The 27,512-nt window shown below is 32.1% G+C and overlaps 2 protein-coding genes across 6 annotated transcripts; both read left to right on the top strand.

Moving 5' to 3' along the window:
• Positions 1 to 82: 82 nt before the first annotated feature.
• On the top strand, positions 83 to 6,107 carry LOC148629459 (GTP:AMP phosphotransferase AK3, mitochondrial-like). Its single transcript, XM_088551529.1, has 5 exons — positions 83 to 321; positions 1,954 to 2,073; positions 2,310 to 2,482; positions 3,909 to 4,027; positions 5,013 to 6,107. Exons 1-5 carry the CDS (start codon positions 177 to 179, stop codon positions 5,125 to 5,127), a joined length of 672 nt encoding a protein of 223 aa, XP_088407655.1. The 5' UTR covers positions 83 to 176; the 3' UTR covers positions 5,128 to 6,107.
• A 2,614-nt stretch (positions 6,108 to 8,721) lies between these two features.
• On the top strand, positions 8,722 to 27,470 carry LOC148629458 (uncharacterized). 5 transcript variants are annotated; one of them, XM_088551496.1, is made up of 11 exons: positions 10,814 to 10,942; positions 12,564 to 12,622; positions 15,074 to 15,181; positions 16,188 to 16,251; positions 18,313 to 18,453; positions 20,636 to 20,776; positions 21,288 to 21,520; positions 21,892 to 23,945; positions 24,529 to 24,809; positions 25,024 to 25,209; positions 25,890 to 27,470. In XM_088551496.1, exons 5-11 carry the CDS (start codon positions 18,361 to 18,363, stop codon positions 25,995 to 25,997), a joined length of 3,096 nt encoding a protein of 1,031 aa, XP_088407622.1. In that variant the 5' UTR covers positions 10,814 to 10,942; positions 12,564 to 12,622; positions 15,074 to 15,181; positions 16,188 to 16,251; positions 18,313 to 18,360; the 3' UTR covers positions 25,998 to 27,470. The 5 variants fall into 5 exon arrangements, with proteins under 5 accessions (XP_088407644.1, XP_088407636.1, XP_088407622.1 ...); XM_088551504.1 differs by lacking the exon at positions 15,074 to 15,181; XM_088551487.1 differs by lacking the exons at positions 15,074 to 15,181; positions 16,188 to 16,251.
• The last annotated feature ends 42 nt before the right edge of the window (positions 27,471 to 27,512 follow it).

Genomic DNA, 27,512 nt, shown 5'->3' with positions numbered 1-27,512 from the left:
CAAATAAATGCATTAAATACAAAATTGTTGTTTCATTACATAAAAATTAAGACAAACTCCGCGACATATTACGACAATTGGGCACCTGCCAATTAAGGTCAACATTTAGGACGTTGTATTTTTGATGAATACTTCAAAATAATTTTATTTGCTTACATTTTCACTAAATTGGCAAAATGATATCTAAATTATTTAGAGCAATTATAATGGGACCTCCTGGTTCAGGTAAAGGAACCATTTCAACTAGGATAGTTAAAGATTTTAACTTAAAACATTTATCGAGTGGTGATCTGCTAAGATCTCAAATCATAAACAAAACAAGTAAGTTCATAGTATCATTGATACCTTTAAGCACATAAAGCATCAGTTAAAAAATCAAATGCCTACAATGTTTAAACTTATAAAGGCATGTCAACTAAATATTAAGAAAACATATTAACAAATACAAAATAAACAATGTGTTATTAATTTTGACATGTTACAATGTATTTGCAAGCAATAATTTAAAGTTTTTATACAGTGTATTGTTTGCCTTTAAAAACCTCCAAAACAAGGTCTGATGAAAGTTTTTCAATTGGTCAAAAAATTGCTAAAAAATAATCCCAAAATAATAAGATGAACTTTTCCCAATTACTAGTCAAAGGGCAGCATGGGGTGTTTCAGTTCAAAATTACACTGCTATTAGAATAGTTTATCTTTTTTTTTCTGAATACCTTTTAAACATCTGCTACAAATTTATTGTTTTGTACAGTTAATACTCCAATTTTTTCAATAAAAAAAAATGAGGCATTTTTTTCAAGTAACAAAAGGATGAGGTAGTTTTTTTTTTTTAAATGCCAACAATATAATTGTTCTTACCAGTAGGAATTTAGTGTGCTTATTTGACAAGTCATTAACCATTGAAATTGACTAAATTTTGATTCTCAACACACACACTCAGATATTCAATTTGACACCAATTCAACCTTCAATCAATGTTGGTCTAGTCATAGAAAAAATCTGAATAAGCTTAGACTGTTGGAGAGGCCTACCGGGCTCTGATAGCTACAACAGACAACCTGATGATAAGTATTATTAACTTTGGCCAATCGATACAGTTGACTTGTTTGTTATTTATACAGTTGACAAGGATTTAAAATGATATGAATAAAATTCTGTTTGACTGTTTTATTTCATAGTGTTCATTGAATCAATGAACAATTGAAGTGTTAGTGAGGTTGTTTTTTGTACAAGGCACAAGTACATTCTGACAAGTTAATTAATAAATTTTCATGAATACTTGCCATAATGGAAACAAATTATAAAGGTATTGTAGAGGCCTATTGACAGTGACACTGTTTTGATGAAAATTAATACATGTTCTAGAACCAAAAAAATTAAAAAGTGTAACTAGGAATGTAGAAATTAAATATTGTATTAGGTGAACTATAAGCCATGTAAGGGCTGTTCCCATGTGGATTGGTATTTTGTATGTGGTACATTTTTTTACCACCCAAGAGTTCTGTACATTAATAGAGAGTAATCTGTGAGTTTGCATGAAAAAATGTGTAAATCTGATTTTAACCCAAATTTGTATGCATATTTGCAAAAGGTAATAAGTTAGTTTTTAGATTTTGAGCTCACAGTTATTGTTGTCAGGTGGACAAATGGATTGACAGTGGGATTGGCCATTTTTGAAGAAGAGGGAAATGATAAATACATTTAGTTATTACATATAGAATCTAAAAAAATGGATAAACAATTTTACTGTTTGTGTACTTTTTTGTCTTGATCCATTGGATGCTGTTATATCTTGTATGAGGGTGAAGAGGAGCAACAGTGAAGGTTTAGGTTTAATCAGTTGAGATCATATATAGTAATAATGATAATTATAATAGTACACTACCAGATGTAGTTGCTCTAAAATCATTAAATACATGCAATATGTATGAAACATTTATTTTGTAATTGCAGATGCAGGACAGGAAGCTAAAGGATATATTGACCAGGGAAAATTAGTTCCTGATAATGTAATGGTAGAACTTATTTTGAATGAACTACACAATATGAGAACTGACAGCTGGTTACTGGATGGTAAGAATGGAGAAAGTCCAGAAGTATAATATTTCAAAGTTTCTAAGAAGGAATACTTGTGAATGGAAATATAATTTTAATAATGCTTACATGTATACTTTATCATAACTTGTAGTTAAATCATATTGATAGTTTCCCTAAAGATGTTTTAAGAAGTTGTTTTTTTTACGAGAGCATTAGGTTGGATAATGCCAATAGCTTCTTTTTTCATTTTTTCATTTTTGCTTTTTTCCTAGGTTTTCCTAGAACGGTTCCTCAGGCTGATGCCCTGTTAAAGAAAGAGCCAGTAGACATTGTTCTCAACCTGAATGTTCCTTTTGAAGTAATCATAGACAGAATTAAAGGCAGGTGGACTCATGCACCCAGTGGTAGAATCTACCATACAGAGTTCAATCCACCTAAAGTAGAGGTATGTAAATCATATACCGGTAGTAGTGATAGCACACTTGATTGCTGTTTGATATTAGTTTTGCTCTGTGTTGAAGACTTAATTGTGCCAATCTGGTTTTATTTGAGGTCATATAATGGAATCATACGGTCATCAACCCATTCAGGAAAGGGGCCAGAAATAAGCATTTGCCTTTTAGGACTTGAATTGAAAGCAAATGAATTGATCTCTTTGAAAAGGTACCACAAGCTATCATATTTCAAAAGGAAGAATTTGATTGATTTAAAAATAAGGGACCCAGAAGTATAAGAAACAAGTATTCTTCTGATATTTGGATAAAAAGTTGAGTAGAAATGTATGTTTCTCATTGAAATTTTAGTGTGAAGTGCCATCGGCACTAAAGAAGGCTATAAATAATTTTTGAGGTTGTGACTAGGACCATTTAAAAATAAGAGCCACTTCAATTCTGATCAAAATTTTGTGTGTCATACAATATGCACATTCACATACCGCAGTACATTTTTCATGTGCTATAAAAGTTATGTATGTACAGTGTCAAAAGTCAAAGTGTTCATGCACGTACATTAACAATTTTCTATTTTAATCTTTGAATTTCTTGTCTTCTGTTCCGTTCATTTTCAAAATGCATCAATACTCAAGGGTGATATTTGTTCCAACAAACAAGAAAGTGAAATATTAGTCTGAGTATGATGGATAATTTGATTTTTTTTAACTCTGTTATTTTCACATGCATCATATGAAGCAAAGACCAAAAATTTAAAGAGTAATCAACGGAACCAAGATTCAAGCAGAAATCAAAATATAATCTAAGGATAAAGACCAGACAGGGAAAACAGACATACACAACAAAGAACATGAAATAACCAAGAAAATATGTACAAAGAAACAAAATCACATGAGAAAGTTTGACTCCACCAAAAACTGGGAGCATGGACCAAGTGCACCAATAAACACCCTCTGCTTTTCTAGAAACACATGCCGAGCTGCTTATAAAATGTCCGGTCCAGGGTAGTCAAAAGAGGAAAGGAAAACTATGAAACAATTGAATTGATCATTTGCACCCTTAAAAACTCTGTACCCCAAATGCAAAAACTAGTGGCCATGCTTTCAAATGTTTACAGGTTTGATCATGTACCAATGCAGGGCTGTATCAAGCTTGAATGGTGTATCCATACTTGCCTCAACTGTTCAGGGTTCAACCTCTGTGATTGTATCAAGCTGCACTATGTGAAGCATTTATTATATGACAAGCTTGTTGTCTTTATTGCATTACTGTCATATTTAGTTTTATTATCATTATATTTAATCAAGATTTGAACATAGAGACTAAAGAACTATAATTTATTTCTTCTTCAAATAAAAAAAAGACTGAAGGAAAGATGAACAAATTGTCTCACAAATTACTATTTTTCACTCTTCCACCCAGGGTAAAGATGACATTACTGGAGAAGACTTGACACAGAGAGATGATGACAAACCAGAAACAGTCAGAAAGAGACTAGAAACATATCAAAATAATACACAACCTGTTTTGCAGTTCTACAAGTAAGTTACCATGGATACATACCAAAATAATACACAGTCTATATTAAAGTTCTACAAGTAAGTTATCATGGATACACATCAAAATAATACACAATCTGTATTACAGTTCTACAAGTAAGTTACCATGGATACATATCAAAATAAGACACAATCTATATTACAGTTCTACAAGTAAGTTACCATGGATACATATCAAATTAATACACAATCTATATCACAGTTCTACAAGTAAGTTACCATGGATACATATCAAAATAATACACAATCTATATTACAGTTTTACATGTAAGTTACCATGGATACACATCAAAATAATACAAAATCTATATTACAGTTCTACAAGTAAGTTACCATGGATACATATCAAAATAATACACAATCTATATTACAGTTCTACAAGTAAGTTACCATGGATACATATCAAAATAATACACAATCTATATTACAGTTCTACAAGTAAGTTACCATGGATACATATCGAAATAATACATAATCTATATTACAGTTCTACAAGTAAGTTACCATGGATACATATCAAAATAATACACAATCTATATTACAGTTTTACATGTAAGTTACCATGGATACATATCAAAATAATACACAACCTGTTTTATAGTAGTTTAAATATATTTCTACACTAACAGTTGTAGGTTTTGATTAGATTGACAGCTTGACTTGTTTTTCATTTAAGTATATTATGCATACATGTGATTTTAAAAACTTTGATATGCAGATATACAACCATCCGTGTGGTTTCAGGAAACAATGAACTTGGTTTGACCAACCAACAAAATTTACCCAGAAGCAAGTATACTTCCATAGCCTATATTTATTATAAGTATTTTAGTATTTTCTTTATCATGACAAACTAGTAGCATTGTTATGTGGTTTCATTGAGCTGTAGCTTGCAAAGTATTTTAGTACCCATATTTCTCTCTATAAATAAGTTAACATTTCAATGTTGTTTTATTCTTCTCTACAGAGATCATGGACTGTTAGAAGAGTTTACAGGAAAATATTCCAATGAGATCTGGCCTAAAGTTCATGCATTTTTGTCAACAAGAAAAGAACCACTTCAGTACACCAAGTATGGATAATTTTCTTTCTGATTCCTCAGATTTTTTTATAGCGCTATCAAAATAAATGACTGGAATTGATAAACAAGATGTGGAACTCAGGAAAATTAATTTTTGTTTGATTGATATGCTTGTAGTTTCATTTTATTTGCTTTGGTTGTAGGTATATTGTGTTTATATCTTTGAATGATTAACATTTTTTATACTAATCTTTTCTTAATGTTACGATTGTTTATTGTTTATTGTTACAATGATAACATACAATATTTAAAACAATTTGTAAAAGTTTTATACAACATTGTTTTCAGGACAAGTAGAACTAGATTTATATATATGTACATTTTGTAATTTTGATTTTAAATCTTTTATTATTGCTATATTATTGTTTTCTAGTCATTGACTATATTTCAGTAATCCTTAGTTTTATGTAAGAATTCATGAGATATAATATTACTTTCCTACCAGAAATGAGTAAATTTTACCTTTATACAAGTGGTCTTATCTGCATTATTAGATATATTTATGAAGTTTTTTATTCAAGCACAAGACATGCTTACTCACCACTGAGCAATGGAAATTGTTTTTCTTCTCGTCCGACAGTAGAAATATAAAATTTTCTCATGTTCATTGTTACATTTTATTTGTTATATTTTTTTGGGGGCATGGTGGAAGGGGGGGAGTTACAAGCTCAGGCCTGGCCCAACTTTTTATCACAACATACATTGAATTGTCTGGGTATGGGCTCTGTATGACATATTATAGATGACTGTTATATGTACATAAATGTAGTTTTTAGGACTTCTTAATACACTAATCAATTATTTTTTTATATGCATTAAAAAAGAGTTTAAATAAAATGCCTTTTAAAGTTGTTAAGGATACCTGTATATAAAGGTGTCTGAGTACTATGTTATTGTAATTATTTAAATGCCAATTAACCTTATTCTAACCAGGGAGTTTATAATCATGACATATATAATAAAAACTCTTTTAAATTTAGACTTCAAAATTTACTTTTAATACTTTACCTATGTGAAAAATAATGAAACAACTGATATTTGAACACAACATTATGTATTCTGTTATATTGAATAAATAGTAGACTAGAATATTCATACAGTCAGCAGTTTTCATTGAAGGACTTTCAAACTGTAAAAAAAGTGATTCCAACATGCAGCCAAATTTGATTGACCAACGTAAAGTTTTTTATCTTATGAAACAAGATATCTTCAATTAGATTTCACATCTTGCAGAATTACTTAACACTTACCAGAATTTAGTCATTTGCAATGTGGTGGTGCTGCTGGCAGAGCAGGACATGCTTACCCTTCCAGAGCAACTTATGTTACTCCCAGTTTTTGTTAAAGTTGCAAGTCTTTATTTTCCTCATCTTCAGTTTCTATATGTAACCGAATTTTATTCTTGTTTCAGTATTGGTTCTGTAGATTGTCTCTATTTCCTGCTTTTATATTTTGGCCACATACTTGGACTTGTCTGTACAAAATCACAGTCCCATTTGGCGCCCCGTAATAACTCACTCATACGGATAGACAAAGTTACTGAATTATACAGATGAGCAATTGCTGATGCATGCATGTAGGTAACAACCTTTTCAAACGTTCATTATAAGCAGTTAAGTGATACATAGGCAAAATAACCTTAGTTATTGATTCCGTCTCAGGTATTTGGGGTGGGAATTTTTTCATTTTTTTATTTTTGTTATTATTTTTTTTTTATTTTTTATTTTTATTTTATTTTATTTCATTTTATTTTTTTTTGTTAAAGAGAAAAAATACAAAATCGTATGTACAGCAAATATGTCCATATGCAGTTTTCTGATATATGGGGGTCGACTGGTATATAGGACGTATCAGTCAATAGGCTTCTATATATTTTTTTTTCACTGACATTCGGGGCATATAGTTTATCTGTATAACTCAAAATGACCGGATTTCTCATGGGACATTCAACTTCAAATATCGTGGGACTTATTTTTCCAGCTGTTCTCTAAATCCACAACACTAATAACACGCAAATAATTCTTGAAACAATCAATTGCTCCCTTTGAAAATTCTCTTCAACATATACATTTTTGTATTTTATTTCATCTATCATTTCTTTCAAGCATTCCAAAGATTTTAAAGTTTCTCATACACTTCACTCTGAGTAATTCATAAAACTTATTCTTGCTACACACCAGAGTTCGGTTGGACTTTAGTGTCTGTCCAGTACTACTTTTTGGTCTGACTCGTATCAAAGTTCATAAGGAATATTTTGCCATATAGGTGAAAACTGATTCATGAATATAGGCATCATGTAGGCAACAATTGATTCATATGTTCACATTGCGACAAGTCGGCAGCAACAGGTTAGTACATGTTAAGTTCACCAAATTAGGATATACGTATATATGTTTAAACCAATCTACTAATTCATTCGACTAATCCATTTATTTAATTCATTCTTGTTCGCTTCACCCATAGGGGCTTGCTCCCACTATCAAATATCAATTCAATTAGTATATACTATAACGAGAATTGATACCCTGAATATGTCAGAGACAACAACCCCACTGGGTTGAAAAGATTAGCTCTATGCCACCCATGGGTCTTCAATGAATGACGAGGAAGCCCTTATACTACAGGACAGGCTGCGGCTAGTCCCAAAACACAGTAAAAACAGGTACAGCGAAATAGTTGCCCCCATATACTCCAGCAACATAAAAAGTAAATTGAAAGAGAACACGAAACAATACATACAGATGCCAGAAATTCCGGACTTCGGACAGGTGCAAAAATAATGCGGCGGGGTTAAAGTAGTTTACTAGTCAGGCTGCATATTTGGTGATTGGAGCAAGCTTCTATGCTTCATCCATTCGGCAGATTCATAATCAACCATCAATCGATCAAGTTCAGACGCGTTGAGTAAACTGATTTTTACACTTAGATCAACTGATTTTTACACGTAGAAACTAATTTTTACATGTAGACAAAATCTTGAAATCAAATGATTTGTACATTTATACAACTACTGATTCATACATTTGAAAGTAATATATTTTTATAGTTCAGTTCAATAATTTATTAATATATATCATATATTTTTATATATGAAGACATCAAATGATTTATATGCGTAGGTCTGCATCAAATATGCATACATTGCAGCATTTGTTTTGCATGCTTCACACAATTTTTAATTTAAACTGAATTTTAATTACATGAGCAATTGCCCATTCATTGAAAACGCTCATGCAATGTCCTGCGTCACGTACTAGAAAACTATATCCCATTCAAGCCCATATTATTTACATTTATCATTTTGATAATTCATTTCAGTTAATTTATCAATACCAAACTGTCATTTCAGACGAATTGAATATAGGAATTGAATGATATTATATAATTAGATATTCTGTTTTAATGCATTTGCTTCTACTTAAAATAATACTGACCATTTTAAAAATCTCATTCTAAACTAGGATGAATGCATTACATACATGCATTTTCAATTTACACAGTTCAAAATGGTCAAAGCTTCAAAGCTTTCAACACTCAGAAAACCTACTGTAGTAGACCATTTAATACTTCCATTGGTTCGATGTTTACCAACACTTAAAACTCAATAAACAGTTGTTTTGATAATCACTATAGCAGAGTTGTTCACTCTCAGATCAATTCACGGATTTATCACCTTACAGGTAGGGCCGTTAATGTTCAATATTTCTTAACAATTTATATCAAATTTACTTATACTTGTTGAATAATTGATGGTCACTTGAGTATTTGTCTTGGGATTTTAAAGATGATTCGCAAATCGCTAAGTTGCTTGATAAAATTTATATACCCGCATGGCGTTATCAGGAATCCGATAGGGTTTTTAAAATACGTCATACGGTTCTAACATGAAAAAGGCTATTAATGGATTATGTCACGTCTGTAATGATTTTATATGGATTTAGAGTCGTTCAAGGACCACTGCATTGTTTTAAGACATAGTTATAATCTATGTACAGTATGTAAGCAAACATTGAAAAGGAACGTTGTTAGATTTTTTTTTGTATTGGGATTTGTTTTTTTATGATGTTCTGATCTTTTTATAGTGTGACATAATTCTATATTAAAGTTTTCACGTTAATGCAATAAAAATCAGCCATAACAACAGTTTGTCTGTCATTTTCCACTAGGTCGATCTCAGTATAATTGTGCCACTAGAAAAGGAACATTCAAACTTGGTTAGTATGTCTATATCATTAAAAAGGTGAGGTAAAAAGAAAAAATCATGACAAAACTGTATGGCAACATCGCAATCTTCAATGTGCATGGTGTTTGTTTTTTTTTTTTTTTAATTCAACTCATTCGTTTTTTTTTAGCTTACTTAAGTTATATGCACTAAATTAATCACACTAAACTTTAAGGTCAAAGGTCATTACATGTACTTCGAAAATTCTATGTCGCCGTTTTTACTTGACAACCGACTGTATATTACCATCTATGTTTTTAAGTCTACTAATAACTTCGGAAACTATTATCTTGACACGAACAACTTGGTTGATGCTATAATCAATTTTTGCTTACTCTTCCGCGGTACCGGGTTCGTGTTAATTGTTTTTTCATTCGTTTTTGATTTTGTTTTTTTAATCTTGTTTTTGTTGCTTTATTTACTTCTCGAACACTTATATATTTTTGTGCGTACATGCTGTTAGTTGCATTTGCACTCTGTCTTTCTCTTCACTCTCAATGAAAATCAGTTTTATATTTGGTAAAAAAAAGTATAGTGTATAAGTGTATAATTATGTTTAAAACTTAGAAATTCTGTTAGGTTATATTTTTGCTAGAATTACTGAATATATGCTAGTAACTTTCCATGGGGGCATAACAATTATTGGTTGTTAGAAGCTTATTGAATTTTTAATTTTGAAAATATTTGTTTAGTTTTAAAACTTGGATGTATAAATATTATTCATTAATTTTGTAACAAATTAAAAGGCGAATGAAAGCTTGAATCGCCTTGCTTCATGTGTGCGATCAATTGATTTTTTTTATAAGTTTCGTAATAACGCTTACTATGGGCGTTTCGTTAATTTGTTTCAGAAACTAGATCGGACTTCAGGCACATGCTATCATTCTGTAGGTTTTTAACCCACACTTTCGAAACTCCAGAAACTAGGGGACAACCCTAAACAACGAAATGGACTGTCTGATGTATGATTTAACCATGTTTTTAAAATACCTTCGTGAAAATTCAAATATTAAATGTAATTTCCACCACTAAAAATTTGCCATTAATTTTTTTCTGTCTTTCTTAATATTAAGAAATGCTATTCACGTCGATCCGTTTATTGGTTTCTGCAGAATGGCAGATGGCAGTTACATTAGTATATATATATATATATATATATATATATATATATATATATATGGGCAAGACATACATTATTGATCCAGCAGATCTTTACTTGCACGGTGTTGTTAAAACAACCCACTCCACAACCTCTGATGTGAATTTTTAAATTCATTACATTTGTCTATGTCTTTAAGGTCTTAAAAATTGCTAGAGGAAGATAATGTTTTTGCGAAACAAAAATATTTTGTCAAAAACAATGTTTCTTTCTGACGTATACGCCTTATCGTCCGATTTAATTACCTGTGTTTGAATTAAAGCTAGATTCTTATTGTGAGGTTAACAATAAATGACAATATTGTTTAATTTGATCATGTGACCATTTACCTGTTCTAACAGGCGATAAGGCCTTGGGTTATTACAGAGAATATCACAAAATCTGATAAAACGTCAGGAAGCAGGAATTCATTGGATATTTATATAGTATTTAGGGGTAAGCTTATTAATCTAATACAATGTCTCACAGAATCTAAATGACCTTTGGATAAATATAACTTGAAGCACACTGAATAATTGCAAGTATTGTTTTGATTCTCTGTTGTAATTACTGTCCGGAACTTATTGCCATATTTATCCATATACTGGGCACATAGTTAAATTTCTGCAGGAATGACATTTTTGATCACTCTAGTATCACCAGTATTAAGTAATTGAGTTACAAGAACACTTGTTGTATATCTATAGTCGGTATCCGAATCAAACTAATATACATGTACGAATCTGCAACCTAGAGTTCAGAGTTCAGACTTGAATTAGTTATTTTCATTAAAACCTGTTTGAATGTATAATTAATCTGTCTAATTTTGTTTGAGAGAAAAATCTTGCTGATAGATATTTCTTAACGAAAGACTAAGTACTTTCTTTTGACCGAAAGGTTGTATGGGATCTCTTTCTTGTTATTTACTAATCTTTAATTGAATTCAGTAATCACTTATCCTTTAAACAAACTCTTATTTTATGAGGATTTGTGTAGCGAGAAGTTAAGGATTAATATTATACGTATTCGTGGAATCAGATTGAAAATCTATTCAAGTCTCTAGGATGACAAGTTCAGTGAATAACAATTGCCCATAAAAATCAAACAACTTTTATCACTAATAGTCGGAATAAGCTAAAGCAATTATTACGCGATACTAGGGTTTCCAAAAGGGGTATAGACTCACAGGACAACACGAGGAAATACGTCAGTCATATGGGGCACGAATCATTGTCCGGATCTGTATATTGGATCTTTTTATATGTTGTGTCCGTTTATAACTTAGAATTCAATTCCTTTCATATAATGGAGTGCAACAGACACTTTCAATTTTCATAACACCTTAGGTACTATGTACAAGTGGCACCATGGTAGCTGGGCTAGTATACAAAGATGTTTTAGATGTAATTATGAATTCTATCAATTTGCGACTTCATCCATTACCGGTATCCCATTATCTATCCTAATCAGTAACATTGACCTCTATATACTCTCTATACGGTTAAAGCTACACGCTACTTCATCAAAAATTCAGTTCATAACTTGCTGAATGACCCTTTTGTGATTCTTGGAACTCTACCCAGTTCCGATTGAAAAAAAATTCATGCATCATGAATCCGATGATAATGTTGTCAATATTTTCTTGTTAAATGTACAATAAAAGCATTGTAACATCCATGAGACCATACAATATAGCAGTATATCCGAAAAATAGATAGACTTGATTAGAATGCATAATAGAGATATAAAAGATTTAATTTTACAATTCTGATTTACATGTACATGTATGTATATCTTCCGGGTATGATGTGTCACGGACGAAGCCTTTTAAAATCGATATAAGTCGTGCCAATGATAATTTCTATATCTGACAAGCAAATAAATATAATCCTTTCTTGCATGCCTTCTTTACTATGAAATTGAATAGGAACAAGTCCGATATTAGCTTAGTTTTGACAACAATGTAAGTAAACTGATACGGTTGACTTGAAATTCGTGTATCAAAAGTCCGGGTGCGTACCTGTTTAAAAGTTATTTTTAACGCTCCAATAAGTAGCATTTATTTTTATTGTTATAGGACAAATATACGCGTTGGATTTATGAATCAATAGTGGATTGACGATTGTCTTATACAAAGTAAGTAATTACTGGCGTTAATATTTGATACTGTACTATCTTAGCAGTTGTAAAAAAGACTTGATAAGTGAACTTTTGAGACTATGAAGCATGAATTACTTTTAACTTGTGTAAAGTTAAACATGTGCACACGCTATCAGCAGAAATGGGTGTTGTCATGATATATATGTCCGAACTTGATGTAGGGTGATGAAGAGTACTTTCGGTTTAAATAACCAGCGGTATGTTTCCCTGCTGTCCACATTGGTTCAGATTTGACTGTTACAATTACATCTACCAAATATAATACATCATGTAAGAAAATTTTTTAGTTTTTTTTCCAAGGTTTACATACGTATAACAGGGTACACGTTAGGAGTTGAAGTCTTTGCCTATCATTGCTGGATATTGAAAATCATCAACTAATTTTAAACATCATGGGGTCATTGAACATCTGTTTTGCTAGCCACATATAAGTGTGAAACTTCGCTTTACAAACTTCAACAATGAATATGATGATGACTCTCTTGTATTCCCTTCTTTCAAAATCTACATTTCCCCATTTCTTTCTTAATATCTCGCACTTACATTGCCATTAGTCGCAAAGTAAATTTGCACCCGTATTTGTTAATGTGGTTGGAATTATTTTGTCTTGACAAGCAGTTAGCATTCCCATGAGAACACATTGTCCCCTTTATAGTTAATGTATTTCTACAATCTTAAGAAATGACTTTATTGCAGGCTTGATTCAAGAAAAGAGATATATACATGTTTTTTTTGTTATTTTTGTTCTTGCAAACTTACTCTGCACCTAACTACCTTCAGAAATTTCAGCTAAGGCATCACCTGGCTCATATCTTAATATGCTCTTAAGTCATCAATGAGGAGAAATTGAAATTGACGGTGTGATTCAAATGAACAATTGCAAAAGACAACCGTTACCCACATTTCCTGTCTAGCATATTTGTAAAGTGGAAAATCATAATATTTTCAGTCTCCAGATAAGTAGATAACATTGCTGTTCAGGAATTTAAATAACTTTTTGTTTGATATATTATGGAGGGTCCAAACCAGATCAAACATTTATAGCATGTTGATGAAGTTATTTCACAGATCATTTCCTTCATTTAATAACTCGCCCCTAAATTTTAATTTAAAATTGATGGCTTAGCAACTAACAATGTATTATTTACTTGAACGTGTATCACCTGATATAAGAAAAACTATTTTGAATTGGGAAATCCATACACCTCTTTGGTAAATTCCACCTATGAGTTGCTGATAACCGAGACTTCTGCCACGTTGTAAGTATAATTTACGATATGAAGCTTTTTTTTTCGTCAAAAGGACTAGGTTCACTGATGACCAGTTTCGGTGTTTTCTCAAAATATTTTTTTTCGACGAATATTATTGCAAACTTAATGTGGATGTTAGTTTAATCTTTGTTTATAAGAATTATAAAAGAACAAATATAGTTCTAAATCATTGCAGAGTGCTACACTTTTTATGTTTAAAATTATTTTAAAGAATAACCAACTTACAGACTGCGTACTGCGTTCAAGACGCAACTCATCGATACATTTATATACATTGCCTGCAAAAGTTACTTGCATCGTATTATGGTTTCAGAAATCCTTCACACGACCATATTATATGGTATACCTCTGTCTGTCGTAAGTGTTTAGAAATGTAAATTTAACTAGTATTTCTGTAATCGTTTCCACATGAACGCCCATTTATTACTCTTGTTGAAGTCTTTCTTCACAGCCGTCTTCCTTCATCTTTTAAAACTACCTGATAAAAAACCCATATTTTAATTTTTTACAACATATTAGTAATTCATTTATTAACGTACAATCGAAAGATAGTGAAAACCTATCTCAAAGAGGAAATCCATTAACTGAATCTGTGGGCGTCTGCTGTAATGTTGGTTTGTATAAAATGTTCGGTTTGCCATATTTGGATTTAAGCTTGTCAAGTACAGAAATTGAGAGGAGATATGACAGTGTTTCATAAGGGGTTAAGCTTGAATGAAGGGTCATGTTTGCATGAATGGGCATTCACTATTGATTTTATACCTTTGTGTTGTCATTGCTTCTCCGACTGGTAATGTTTCTGAAGTTGTGACACTGTAATCACATCTGTAATTATTGGATACCATGTGATATTAGGTTGGATGAACAATACTATTCTGTATTGTCACAATCATTTTACGTCATACATAATTCATTATATGATCTAGGATAAAACTAAATTAGACGATAAAGTCTTATTGGTCATGGTAAGGTGGCTTAAGTATTAATTAATTACGTTTTTAATGAGGAAGTTAACGTATAACGTCAGAATCTATAGTGAATTGAATTGGATCGGTTTAATTCCTGATTTATTAATAGTTTATTTTGCTTGATGTATAGTAACTTTTTTCCAAGAGTTATACATTAAAGAAATATTTGTAACACCTATCAATTGTAGGCTATCCATACAGTGGTATTAATTTCATACCTTTCAATGTATTTGCAATCGACATGTTTGTGACTTCAGCTTGACTGGTCAGCAAAGGTTGCCACAGGCACATTAATAGTAAGACTTTATGATATAAGTAACTCAATTATAAAAGGGCACCATGGGGTATCTTATCCAGTTTACTGGGGCTACAAAAGGAAACCCTGGGGTATCTTATCCAGTTTACTGGGGTTACAGCTGAAGTAATCAGTAGATTTTTAGACTACAAATGAATACACGGGTTCAAACTGAAGGGCGTTTTACTTAGTAAGACTATCATTAGGAAGCAGTGACGTGAATCGAAATATTCAAAAGAAATGGATATGACTTTTTTGATAGAATCAAAGACTAATTATTACAAATTTTCACACAATCGGAAAGATTTAAAGTAGATACACGTGTCAATTATAAACTGGTATCATGTTTGATATCAAACTTTCAGATTTAGACTATTTAATTGTAGTTAAAATCGTAGAGACATTTAAGATTTGTCATTTGTGAAAACTGCATGATAAATCTTGAAAATCAAAATGTATGACGATGATATTCCCATGAGTATGATCAAGTTTAACAAGTAAAACCGTGAATTATGGCCATTATTCGTAGTGTGCTATTCGTGGTTTTACAGTCTCTGTGATAAGTTACTATATTCCGGCACCAGAATGACTTTCATAAGAATTAATTGTTCCGGCAAAATCCGACGGGCGACTTCTGAAGAATCTCAGAATTCTAATGACGTTAACATAATTGTTTCAACTGTATTCTGAAATGCCAGTACCTTAAATACTTCTCTGTCTTAGAACCAGGCAAAATGTATATAAGCTGTAGCACATGAAGAAAAAGACGCAGATTTTTTCCATTATCCAAGTATTTTTATATCTCATAACATCTAGAAATGTCTAATTGTTTGTAAAGTTTGCCTTTTTAAGATATTGATTGGTGAAATTTAGTTGAAATGCACTGAAAAATTGGCGGAAACATTTCCCAACCTACATAAGCAGTAAAAAATATTACGTCACAGATGCTCTTGGGTGAATTTAGATAGCTTTTCAGTTCTTTTCTAGATGTATTGAATATATTTTAGGCAATAAAGACTAAATTGAGAAAAAAATGACGTGCCACCCATTGCCTGATTCTTACACAGAATGGTACGTAAAACCTATAGGTTCAAAAGTTGAAGAATCTTATACCAAGGTTATTCGCCATTTTAATTCAGTTCAATAATTTCATATACATATAATCTTGTTTTGCACAGTAAATAAGCAGTTCTGTACGCGTGAAGTTGTCACTATTGTATTTACAGTGATAACCTGGTTTACTAAACATCTCAAGATGTATTTCTATCAATTGTATTTATTACCGTTTTGTTGTTGTCCAATCAACAATTTTATCATGAACTAGTGGATAGTTATTGTGTATCCATCTGCACCATGAAAACTGATTTATTCAATGGGTCATAGTTTTCCTTTCCTCGTTTGTCTACTTGAAGTCGTTTGACTTGAATTTTTATGAGCAATTCGGCGGGTGTTTCTAGAAAAACAGAGGACGCTTACCCTACCGGTGCACCTGGTCCATGCTCCCAGTTTTTAGTGGAGTCCGAGTTGCTCATTTGCTTTTGTTACTTTGTATGTGTGATTTTAGTTACTTCATGTTCTTTGTTGTGTATGTCTGTTTCCCATGTCTGGTCTTTGTCCCTGGATTACATTCTTTTGATTACCGCTATAACCTTGGTTCCCTTGATTACTCTTTTAGGTAGACGACCATGATTATTTGTATTTGTTGCATGGAACTTTAAGTTCACCGTCGCTTTCATAAATACAACATGTGTTTGATATGTCCATCGGCTACAATAGGCCGATAAGGGTCGGATTACTGGTCCATTGAACTATTTTAATTAAAAAGTGTCTGCACCAGCCTTGGATTCTCTTTCTTTTATCCATGTATTTACTCAGAGAAGATGGATAATAAAGCTTTCTTCTCTTAATAATTTTTATTGATAAGGATCTTCCGTGTTCTTCTTTTATAGTAATATGTCAAGTATCTATTAAAACATAAAAGAAGCTAACTGACCTCTATATTTAGCTTTATCCACCCATCTTATTTAAACAATGTCATTTATATATATATAATCCCCTTGTAGTTCTTTGCCGTCAGTGCCATGTTATAAATGTTCAAACTCGTTCAATTTTTTTTTTAATAATCGCATTGTTGTGGAGTAAGTTCATGTGATCTTTTTAAAGTAAGGCTTATTTTCTATAGCCGTTTGAATGATAAAGCTTAATCTTGATTTTTTTTACTGACAGTGTTTATTATTTATATATTTATAACTTTTACGAAAGTGTTGGCAATATTAGCATTTGCTGTATAAGAAATGAGATTTTAGTTGCTTTTTATCAGATTTGTCAGCAGCAAAAATTTCCCGTTCTAGAACTGAGTATTTGTTTTAAATCCATCATTTATAAGTGTTATACACAATATGCTACACTCGTTACTTTAGAAAAAGAGAACCTAATAGCGGAACTATGTAAAGAATTATCTATTAGTTTTGGACGGTCTATAAAACTATCTGACAAGTGTTTGGTTTAGAGCACGATCTTCTTTAGAATGACTGAATAATAAATTATTAGAATTTTGAGAAGCCAATTCTGTCGTTGCAAACAGAATATTTAATAGAGTTAAATAAATAATAATTTATATACTTCTATACACCCGTTAGACAAGACTTTTTACTTGTAAGTTTAGAGATAATATTTTACATCCTACAACCATAGTTTTGTAAGACATGTGTGGCCCCCTTATCGATACAGTTATCCCCTCTGTGAGACTGCAGGTCAATCAAAAAATAACCAATCTTTATACAATTTACTTAGGAAAGATATGATTGTTTGTTACATTTATTTCAATCCAGAAAATTTTGACAGGTAAGATTTGTCACACGACGTGCGTCTCATTTTGTTTGTCCATATTTATAGTCGAACTGTTTACCTTAGTTTTTACATGCATGCTGAATATCTGAGACAGTATTTTTTTATTCCTGTTGTTACAGATTCCATTCTGCTCCATTTTTCTATAAATACTATACTGACGTATGTGGAACGAACCCCCTCCCCGCCCAACATTGTAACTGGGATATATGCTACAATGTATTATGATAAGGCAAGTTTTGATTACACAAGAACGACATTTCAAAAGATTATTTGTTGTTTCAGATTTCTTTAATGGACATGTGATGATCGTCTAGAAGAGTCTAAAACACCATGGGTTCCGGGTCAAGTTCTCAGGTCAAACAAGATAGACCCAGGTCTTCACCTCAAGTTAGCAAAGTAAATGGCGAAACACAAAAGGCACCTGTGAGTCTGCTTGCACTTATAATAACCTGTTTCAATCTATGATTTTAAATTATGAAATTTAAAGATTAATTCAAAATATTAACGACAGACTGTAAGTCTTAATTATTTAAAACAAAATCATAAAAAAGAACAACATCTATTATAAGATGTAATGATTACAAATATTGATGAGACCACAAAAATATTGTTTAATGTTAAATTTCAAGTTACGAAAGAGAAACACGTGAATAAGTTGTAACTTTCTCAATCAAATGTGTGTGGTTACAAAATAAAGTTTAAAAGGTCCTTTATGACACAACATAAAGTTTTTAGTTCTCAACATTTAAATTCACTTGCAAAATTTGAAGACCCATTAATGGCTATAAAAAGAAAATTTTAGGATATAAAGCAATTAAGATTTTAGTGAATATGGTTTGAGATGGGTTTTAAGCAATTTCAAACGACCGTGAGAGTTGCAGAATAGAATTATTACGACATAAATGTATAAGAAAGAATGAAGAGCGGTTGAAACAGGTATAAAACTTTCTACTTAGATTCTTGCTCTAATTTTACCAAAAAATTATAAATATTTTTTCCTTTTTACCTTTGTTCCAATTCTATAGATATACATTATAAATGAATGATTTCATTTATACTTGTACGTGCATGTTTTAATATTCAATGTTTTAATTCATAGATGATCTATAGAAAAACTTGTAGTCGCAAATGTAAATTTTCTTTATAGTGCTCCTCTTCTGGGAAAACCTATAATAATTGACCCAAAAGCCTGAGTGTTACAAACTCTATTCTTCATGTATGTAGTTTTTTCGTGGTATAAGTAAATACAAAAGATTTTGTATTTTGTTATAATAAATGCCTTTTTATTTTGCATGTGGATAGTAATAAAAAATACGAAAATTAATAGATATATCATAATTTTTATTTGCATTATCATCTGATCAAGATTTATTCTTTGTACACGATTTTAAAACAAATAGCTTTAAAATTTTACCATAAATTTAACTGTGAAAAGTATTTTATGACAAAACTTGACTGATATTAATCATTTTCAAATAAGGTAGCAGCCCTCTGAATAACATACTTAATATAGTTCGAACCAATATCCTAGCCATAATTTCAATTCTCCATCCGAAAATTTCAGAAATAGCAAAATACTTTTAAAACGTGTTTCAATTAGACTTGTCTTATTAGACAATTTAAACCTTATTTTAATTATCAAAGCTGTATAAATGAAATATTCAACATTTTTGGGGATATATGAGTGTAGGAGGCTTTAAAACGAAATTAAAATTTATTATGTAACACAAGGCTGCATTATACAACCTCTCCATGAAGTACTATTTAAATTTACGCCATTATTATGTTATGAAATACTGTATGACTTTAAGCCTTTACAGGAATCAAGGCATTAATTTCTACAATTGACTCAATTTTCCCAGTTGTATGCTATCAGTCACCCTTTCTTTCACTGTCGTTGAGTTTTAAAACATGCTTGTCTCACGACTCTGTGAGCACCGTTTTTCTTTTTTTAAGTGACTACGTGTGTCATATTTAGTTGACATTATTGTTTATTGCACCGAGTGATAGATGTTGTATAGTTGTATTAAATGACTTGCATTATCTTAAAATTAATACTTATTAATCAACATTTTTACTTTTGAAGTAGGCAGACACGATTTCAATATCCACATGCTTTACCAGTGGGATATTTTTTTTTACTTGATAAGGTCTTTTATGATTGCGAGTCAATCAAATGATATCTAAAGTTAACTGAAATAATTATATTATCACGTAAATGAAAAAAAATGAAAGACTATAATTAAGTTTTGTATTATGTATAACTCTTAGATAATGTTTGCTTCCCACTTACCACATCCATTAACCCCAAATTCTCATGCACCATGTACATATTCGATTCAATACCTCTTAGAGAATTAATCTCACTCCCAATATTTCCCCATAGCACTTTTAATTTTTCTATGCAACATTACATGTAATCCTTTATAGTTCTTCGTTGTTTCAATCAAGTTAAATGTTATCACTACATAAAAGAAATCACCACCTCATCCCACCCATCTTACATTAAAACACCCAATGCCAATTTTCCCTCCCATATTATCATACACCAGAAAATTTGAAACTTAACTGTTTTGAGGATTAATTATTTTGATTCATTTTTTAGGATTCTCGCCCGAAAACCACAAATACAGACAGAGGGAAATCATCCAAACCCCAGGTTCCTCCACCATGCCCCCCAAAAAGACGGAAAGCAGAAGTGTTTCAGATTGAAAGATTCAAACAAGTTGATGATTATGCACTCAACGTAAGTTATTTCGAGCCAAACTGGGTGTGATTCCATACGCTTGGTTAACTTTGATGTCACAACAAGGCAGCATGAATCCATTTCGAATTTATGTATCTCAACACCCGGAATTAGAATAACAAATTATATGCATTTTTTAAAACTCGTTATATTACTATGTTGTTATAACGAGACAGTTTTTTGATATTAGAAGGAAACTTATCAACTTTCATGATTAAATGATTAATGACATTATACCCATTGTTTTCTGAAAAAAGTTTTTGATAAGAAATTTTATGAAACTATATCCACGAAACAAATACAATCCGTCACACGTACACAACATCAGATGGAATGAAAAAAAAAACTTCTATACGACCTTCTTGCCTGTTAAAACTCGATTTTATATCAAACCATTTTTTCTTCCATAGAATTACTTGTCAGAAGAATCATGGATATAAATTGTTTAAATAAAATGCTACAACTGAGCTTGTGTTTAGTATTTTCGAATAAAAATGCATTTTTTTTTCAGTCTCCTCCCAATTTGATAGTGGGCACTTTTAAGGAGTTGATCGCCTATATAACTAAGGATCCGAACTGGGATGATATGAGTAAAGTGCGCGCCATCTTTAGATGGGTGACCTCAGTAGACGTGTATAGTCTCAAGACAGAGAGTGACCCACCTACCCATTCTCCTCTAGAATACTTTATCAAAATACAGAAAAATATGGGTAACCACGCCCATCTTATATCGGGATTATGTCAGTAAGTATTAGTGACTTCAGTGGAATTGAAGACTAATGTTCACTGATTGGCTTTTTTGTAGTGTTTGCAAGCTCATATATTTTGATTTGCCAACGAAAGCAGTTTAGTAAAATTATGAAGTAATACAATAACTCTCTTGTACCAGTTTTCATCTTGCAGTATCATCATTCCATTTGCAGATTTAATGTCAAATGAACTGATAATAGAAAAATGGTAAAAACTTTCTCAAGTCCAATAAACATTACTAAAACATGTATCATATAAATCACTGTCAACCAGTGCCATTCCTAATTGGTGTCAAGCAGAATGAACCATACATATATAAAGGATGGAAATTTTGTTGACTAGAAATATTTTTTTTTATTTTGCAGAATGGCCGGTGTACCCTGCGTTATTATCAGTGGTATGAACAAAAGTGCTGCATACGAAGTTGGTAACAAAGTGGACCGTAAAATGATGGGTGCTCAGTGGAATGCCGTGTATATTGACGGCGAATGGAGATTCGTCGACGCTTTTTGGGCCTCTGCTTGTGTCGTCGGTAAAAAATCTGGCGAATGGACATTGGTCGATACAGACGGCAACGTCACACAGGATGATGAGGAGACCTCTGAAGGAGAAACACAACACAGAGTAAACGAGTTTTATTTCTTACCCGATCCTGACCAGTTTGTCTGGACACATTTCCCGGATGAAAAAGCTTGGCAACTTTTGGAAAAACCACGCACAGTGGCTGATTTTGAGAACCACACGTATGTTCGTGAAAGATTCTATTACTTAGACATGTCTTACACTGACAAGAGTAAGGATCTGTGTAAACTTAATGCACCTAAAGGGGAAATTGGATTAGAATTCGGACTTCCGAAGGAGAAAAGTGAATATTTCAGATTCAAATATATGTTGTATCAAAACCGTGCAGAAAGTGGACTTGATGATGGTAATTTGTCGTTGGAAAGATTTGTTATGTTTGAGCATAATTCTGATTTATTACGATTTGCATTGCGTTTTCCAGTTGTTGGCAAATTTAAAATGGACATTTTTGGTTTAGATGAAAGAGAGTCCGATGTTTTTGACTTGTGTTGCACCTACTTGATTTCTTGTAATGAAGCACAGAAGAATTGTATGCCATTACCAGACTGCCCTGAGATAGGTTGGGGTCCTGGTGTTGAGGCAAAAAATGCCGGTTTGAAGGCAAAGAGCCACGATGGAGCAATAATTGTATCGAAGGACGGTAAAGTTGACATTAAACTTGGTGCACACAAAGATGTCCGACTTCATCAACTGCTAAAGAACGCAATAGTAGACGAGGCAACTTTGAGTAAATACGCAGTCATCCGTGAAGAGAATGGCGAGTTTACCGTTCATTTAAGATTACCACAAAATGGCGAGTATGCTTTGAAGCTTTATGCAAATGACGAGGGCGAGGATGGTGATGCTTCAAACGTTCTGAACTATTTAGTGCAGTTTATTGAAAAGGGAACTAACGAACCTTTCCCGAATGTTACAGATGGAAAGATTGGTACGAAATCTATATCGGAGAAACTTGGAGTTAAAGCTGTAAGTCACCCAGGTGGTTCAGTAGTCACAAAAGATGGAAAGGCTTCGGTTACTTTCAAAGCACGAAATGATGTCGAACTTGTTTGTGAAATACATAGCAATGATCCAAATGCTAGAAAATACATGACGGTCAAACCAACTAACAAGAATGGGACCTGGACGTTTGATATGGACATGCCTATTGAAGGAGAATATTCTCTCAATGTATTCGCTCGGGAAAAGAACAACCCATCACGTGTTTACAATGTTCATTCCTATCTCATCGAGTCAGATGGTCATGGAATAGACGAAGAAAAGATTGATACTATGAAAGACGACAAGAAAGAACCAAATGTCATTATAGAAACAGTGGAAACATCTGAACCGGAAATATTGATTCCTGCTCCGACAGGGTATGATAGTGTTGTTGCATCTTTCCATAGAAGACATGCTGATGATCCACCTAATAGTGAAGATGTTAAACAAATGGAACAAGATGGTCTCAAGCTGTTCCTTACTAAACTGGAAGACTTTGGGGAATATATGATGGATATTTACGATAGAGATGTTAATGGTACTCTAACTCACCTGGCAAGGTACCAAATTAATCGTAAACCAGCATCTGAGTTATACAAAGATGACGCTAAAATGCTTATGGAGCAACTCCTGCAGAAACCCAAAGAGGAAGAAATTGTGCCAGAGGATGACGGGGACTTATCTGATGACGAGGTTCAGAGGCGAAATGCTAGAAAACTTATGGATAGAGCAATCCAACAGAAGGACCAATACTCCCTGGAGAAAGCTATTGCTATGTATGAAAGTAATGGTGGAAAGGATGACGAATTTGTTAAGAAAGCAAGAAGATGGCTTGAGCTATTACAGGCTAAGGAAGGTAAGATATGTTTTATACAGATATGTCAGCTACAACATGTTTTGACATATTCAAACATAAATTACTCCCAAAATTAAAAGCATAGGTCTGTTTTATCATCCTGTCTAAGTATCATCCAGCAAGGATTGGTGTTTAGTTTATATATTCCAACACAAAACATCAGAACAAATCTTTACATCTCCTTCATCTTAATAAGGTTTTGCCTGATATATAACGTCATTGTATTCGGTTTGTTTACAATTTGAACTCATTAAAGTTATGCAGAATGTGTATATTGAGAGTTTTTTTAGGACGTACTGAGCCCTATTTTATGTTGACCGTAGCCAAATGTCCCATGTGCTGAAGTTTAGGATATTTTTTTTACACTTTTAAAAAATTAAAATTTAAAAAATTAAATTAGAGAATGTTACAGCAGAATGATTTAAACAAAAAAAACCAACCAAACAAAAAACAAAACAAAGAACAGGTAAGTGATTGTTTTGAAAATAGTTTTTATTGCCTTCATAACTTCATGTAAAACATTTTAGGTATCATCCTACTTATATTTGTCTCTTTCAAAGCTAGTCTTCTTGTTGAATTTCAGAACTACAGAATGCTTCTCAAAGAAGAGAACTTGATGCTCTCGACAAAGCTCTTGCAAGAGCTAAAGCTGCCAACTTTGACAACCAGCTTGATTTACAGATCGTGGTCGCACAGCGATTGAGAGATCAGTTGGCCAGAATTGAGAAGTTGAGACACTCAGTGCTGAATATGGACCAAAAAACTATTGCTGAAATCAAAACATACTCTAACCCACCAGATGGTGTACATCAATCTCTCATGGGAGCTTTCTTACTACTTGGTCATACAATGAAAGAAGTTAAGGTAAAGCAACAAATGATTTGGCTTTGGATTTGAGTTTGTAATTCATTATTGTGTCCGGATATTTCCTTGATATGAACTTTACTTGTTTGTTTAGTTGATAACGAAGTCAATTATTTTTGTGCATCTGTTTTTCCTAGAAAATATCATTGTTGATACCTACATTGTGCTCAATGTTACAAGGGGTTATATTTCTATGATGTTTGTGATATTTCAGGTGTGGAAGACATGTCAGTCTATACTTGGTAAAACTGGTAGAGAGTCTGTGATGAGAAAAATCCAAAAATTCGACCCCAAAGACTGTTTCCTAGATGCTGCATTGGCTTCTAAAAAGGCAATTTCTGGTTATACATTAGAACATATCCGTGATGTTAGTGCCGGAGCCGCTACATTCTTTGTTTGGGTAAGAAAAGATATGTTCAAAATGTTAATAGGGGTATGAGCCAATTGTGAATATGTCTTGTAACCTTAATTATTGTAACAGTTTGTGTTGTGTCCGGACTTATTGGCTTACGGATTTGTTGTCAGTGTTCATGATACACTAACTTAATTATTTTCTAATAAGTATTTTTAACTTGTCTACCCCGGACTTGACTTTTTATGAGCATCTCGGCGGGTGTTTCTAGAAAAGCAGAGGACGCTTACCCTACCGGTGAACCTGGTCCATGCTCCCAATTTTTAGTGGAGTCCAACTTGCTCATTTGATACTATGTATGTATTATTTTGATTATTTTATGTTCTTTATTGTGTTTGTCTGTTTTCCATTTCTGGTCTTTGTCCCTGGATTACATTTTTTTGATTTCCGCAAAAATCTGGATTCCCTAGATTTTTGTTGAACACAGAAAAATAAAACATTTTATTAAAAAAGGCTGCGTCTTGTATTTCATACTACAAAATTTTAGCTATCGTTAACAGGTTTTGCAATTTCTGACTACTAGCTCAGTTAATTTTCACATAACCACATTCTAATACAAAAAAATACATTCTAACCCGCTACCCCCACCCCCCCAAAAAAAAAACAAAAAACAATGAAAACAAAATAATAGAATAACACAAAAGATGAAAAATTATTTACTGTTTCAGGCCAAAGGTATGATAGAAGAAGTAGAGTCTACTGGAGGTAAACAAGAGGAGGATCCGGTAACAGGTGGTACCAAAACAAACAAGGGAAGAAAGAAGAAGAAACGTTAGAGGATCTTGGTAGCTTGCGTGGGTCAAGAATGATTTCTCTAAGCCATTTTTGTTGTGCATCTTTTGTGAAATACTATTGTTGAACTGGTTTCTAAATTCTATGGATCGCTATGTGCCTTCTTAATGTTAATATGCATATTGATCTTGATACGCTGATAAAATTGAAGTAATGTACGGACTGTTCTAGAAAACAAAAGATATTTGAGTCTTGAAGGTTTTCATTCCATTTTACAACCTCTCCATTTATTATTTTCCTTTATTTTGATACTGAAGTGTAGTAGTCACGATTAACTAAACGGGCACAATATACAGAATGCCTTCAAAAGCCCTTCCCCCTAAAAAATGAAACGCGAGATTTTCATTAACATTGATCAACATTGTTAAACTAAGTGCAATCATTGGAATTTAAATGTATCAAATTATATAGCTGTGTGAATCACTGGAGGGCTTACATAAACTTTATTGTAGCTGCTAGTATACCATGCCATCTACGCCTAATTATTCTATGTTTACAATATTGCAATGTTAAAGGGCTTGAAAAACTCACTTTAACAAAAAAACTGCTTTTTGAATGAAAACTAAGTCACGTAAATTATGTTTGGTGTGTATTCACGATGTTTATGAATTGCGGAAACTGGTCGAATATATTTCTTGCGTACAATTCATTAATATATTCACAGTTATTCGCCGCTTATTATTTGTTGTAGATCTAATGGTATGTTTTGATGAAAATTATAAAGGAAAATCTATACCATAGCTACATTTTCTATGAATTGTTAGAGATGAAGTCTAATTTCATTATTTGTGACTTTTTCCCTCATAAACAATCCCTAGAAAAAAATAATCGAAGTTGCGATTTTATATATACTTATCTACTGTTAGTTTATATGTGTTTTCATACCTTTCCGCACAAAGTTATGACGTGCTATGTGATACCCTCAGAGAAATTGCGTGTCCGATAAAACGGATCCATAAATTTCAATAATGTTTTCGAGTCATTTTGTCATCCTCTTCTTTTGTCATTTCGTTGCGGGCATCACTTAATGTTCCATTAATGTCTTATATTTTTGTTATTATTATTATTTTTTTTTTTTGATGAAATAGATAAACTTCTTTATATGTAAATAGATACTCTGAGGTTATGTTAGAATTGTCGAAGCATGGACTGTGATTAATTGTAAAAGCTAATCTATTGTTAACATTCTGTCCAAACGTGTCTTATGGATACGGTTATATTTATACATTTGATGTAGTATTTGCTTGTATGTTGAAATCTCTTTTTATTCCGTCCTCTTGAATATTCAGGAAGATATTTCATGGAAATTTCGTGTTGAAATTTTCACACTGCAAATTATCTTTTGTGATTTTCATTTCAATTCTTTTGTGATAAATATTTATATACTTTACTTAAAAGTTCCTTTACAAATGTTTCTATCAATAGTATGGTAATGAAATAAATCGTTATAATAGTCAGCTTTTATTCACTACAGTAGGAGAGTTTATCTGCTATTTGTA

The sequence above is a fragment of the Perna viridis genome, chromosome 1, assembly GCF_037379345.1.
Source record: "Perna viridis isolate PV_CMFRI_1.1 ecotype Kerala chromosome 1, ASM3737934v1, whole genome shotgun sequence".
NCBI lineage: Eukaryota > Metazoa > Mollusca > Bivalvia > Mytilida > Mytilidae > Perna > Perna viridis.
This window is presented reverse-complemented; position numbering and strand designations above follow the sequence as displayed.